This window comes from Otolemur garnettii, unplaced genomic scaffold, assembly GCF_000181295.1.
Source record: "Otolemur garnettii isolate 467f Iridium unplaced genomic scaffold, OtoGar3 scaffold00159, whole genome shotgun sequence".
NCBI classification, from domain to species: Eukaryota; Metazoa; Chordata; class Mammalia; order Primates; family Galagidae; genus Otolemur; species Otolemur garnettii.
This window is the reverse complement of record NW_003852554.1, coordinates 915,511-918,299: the sequence shown is the minus strand read 5'-3', so window position 1 is coordinate 918,299 and position 2,789 is coordinate 915,511. Positions and strand designations below refer to the sequence as shown.

Sequence of the window (2,789 nt, the reverse complement as noted above, 5' to 3'; positions counted from 1 at the left end):
AAGTGAGACTCTGTCTCTAAAAAAAAATACTTTTCAAATGTTTCTACTTTTCACATTTTTGAAGGTGAGCATTTATTACTTCTATCATTAAAAACAAAATGTCTGGGAATAAAATAGGACTCTTACATTGTGGAGACATGTTTTTTTGAGGATGGGCCTAAATCTGTCCCCAACCAGCCCACCAGATAGAAATAATTATTTCCCCTTTTGGTCCCTGAACATTCACATTTTTCACACTTGGCTGAATTTATCCGTGTCCCCCTAAGGACAGGAAGAGGCAGCTTATTCATCTTTGGGATGTCAACAGCCAGCACAGAGAAACAGAGAGCAAGAAGGTGTCAGTGCATGTCTGATAAATGAATGAGCCAGTGAATGGTTCACCCTGAGGCAGAATTTGAATCTGAACCTGCTGTGACCGACTCAACCCTAACTGCCACCTGGACCTATTACTGACTTGCTGATCCCACCATCAACCTTCTCATCTGTGGTGAGAAGTCATTCAAAGGATAGAATTCACTTAACCACCATCTGTTATGGGCCCACGGAGAGCCAGACCCCCTACCGGGCACTGGGGCTTGGATGGGAGGTAGGGGCCAGGGCTTGAGAGAGATGGACGTTCTGTCTTCAGACTCAAGGTACCTGGAGACAACTGTTCTTATCTCCACACGCTACTCTTCCTTTCATCTTCCTGCCTCCTCCCACCCCATTCCCTCTCAGCTCCCAGATTAGCAACAAGCTCAGGTTATTCTTGGAGGAATTGTCACCAGGTGTTAAAGTCACTGTGTTCCTGAGGCAGAATAAACAGAGACTGATGGAGAAAGGAAAGAGGTCAAGGCCAATAGGGAGAGAGCAGTGTGGAGACTCGTGGAGAAGGAGCTTGTCAGTCCACGAAGGTCCTGATGGGAGAGAGGGGATGGAGAAAGAGGGAGGGTGAGGGGAGGACACCAGGGCTGGAGAGAGTAAAAGGAAGGGGAAGAGAAAAGAGAGGGAGGAAAGGAGAAAGAAGGAAAGTGGAGGGAAGACGCAGTTGTTCAAAGGGAAGAGGGAGAAAGGAGGAAGAGGAGGAGGATGACCTAGAGGCAGAAAGGGTGACACAGAATCCCCTGAATGACAGGCACGCCAGTGACACCCTGGACTATTGGTTGGAACCGGGGGATGCAGCAGGCAGCCTGTGAAGTCACTCTGCCAAGGCTCCAAGTTGCCACAGAGCTTCACATACTCACAGCAAATGCTCCTTTGGAGAAGGGAAGTCCTCAAAGTTGTTGGGCAAAAGGGAGCAGGAGAGGAGCTTGGCACTGGCTGGCACCACTGCCGTATGCCTGGCTTGCTCAGCCTCTTTGCTTCTAAGAACAGCCAACAAGAGCTCCACCTTCCTCCATCCTCATCTAAGGGGCACAGGTTCCCAGCCCCTCTCTCATGAGTCTTCCCTTCACGCTCCCTTCTCCTGTGAGTAATGTCCCAGGAAGGAAGATATCAGTTGCTCAGAGGTTGTACCTCTGGGGTGCTGTACTAATTTCCATTGCATATTAAACCTTTATGAACTTGGATTAGATGTGCCCTTGGACTCCCAGCCCAGCTCAGGGATAATTTTTTTTTTTTATTAAATCATAGCTGTGTACATTAATACAGTCACGGGGTATAGTGTGCTGTTTTTATATACAATTTGAAATATTTTCATCAAACTGGTTAACATCAGGGATAAACTTTTAGAAGAACTACGGTGTAGATTCAATGTCCACTGTAGCTAGAGTAATCTTCCTAAAACCTTGGTTTCCAATTCAAATGTCATGAGACAGGATCCAAACTCCTATTCCAACACACAAAACCCTTCACAACCTGTGTCATCCTACCTGCTCTCCTGTGCACATCTGTAGTCTTTTTCTGGAACATTCTTATCCATTCATCCCTTGGACTAACTCCTGTTTATCTTAGACAGTGCAGCATACATGTTAGCAACTCCAGGGCACCTTCCTTGATCCCCTAAACTGGCTCAGAGCGCTTTCTGTTGGGTTTCTTCGGCCCTGATGTCTCTCTTCATCACTAAGCCTATATATTCATTGCCTGCTTACAAATCTGTCTTCTCCCCTTTCCTGTGAGTTCCTGGAGGGTAGAGGCCCTGGCTCATTCACCTGGGCTTACACAGTACACAGCACAGGCCTAGTACACGTTTGGTTTCCATGAGCAGTTTGCTGAATAAATGAGTGAGTGAGTGTCATACCAGTCTTGGACGGCATTGAAGGATTCCTCGTTGGTGATGTCATACATCAGAATGAAGCCCATGGCCCCACGGTAATAGGCTGTTGTGATGGTCCGGTACCTCTCCTGCCCAGCTGTGTCCTGGGTGGAAAAAGGAAATAGTCAGTCTCTTAGAAAGTCTGCATTAGTTCCTAAAATGTCCCCAAGGCAATTAACTAAGAATCCAAGGCACATTTAAGGAGGCCCCACTTATGTGTCTTGCATCGTGCTTGGTAACTAGCACAATGGGTTTGTGTATGAAGTGGTTTTAAAACCTCATAGAAAGCAATAAGAAAATAATTATAATCCCAATACAAAAATGGGGTATAGGAATGAAAGTCACAGAGGAAATGTAAGTGGATGATTATTATATAAAAGTTTTATCTCTGGCTCAGCACCTGTAGCTCAGTGAGTAGGGCGCCAACCACATAAACCGAGGCTGGTGGGTTCAAGCCCGGCCTGGACCTGCTAAACAACAATGACAACTGCAACCAAAACAGCCGGGCGTTGTGGCAGGCACCTATAGTCCCAGCTACTTGGGAGGCTGAGGCAAG

General features: G+C 46.7%; 1 protein-coding gene across 1 annotated transcript in view; it reads right to left on the bottom strand.

Moving 5' to 3' along the window:
- RAB3B (RAB3B, member RAS oncogene family) overlaps positions 1-2,789 on the bottom strand; it is a 56,952-nt gene that overhangs the window by 14,421 nt on the left and 39,742 nt on the right. Inside the window, exon 3 of the mRNA XM_023519163.1 lies at positions 2,219-2,337. Coding sequence (XP_023374931.1) covers positions 2,219-2,337 — 119 coding nt within the window. The remainder of the gene's footprint in view (positions 1-2,218; positions 2,338-2,789) is intronic.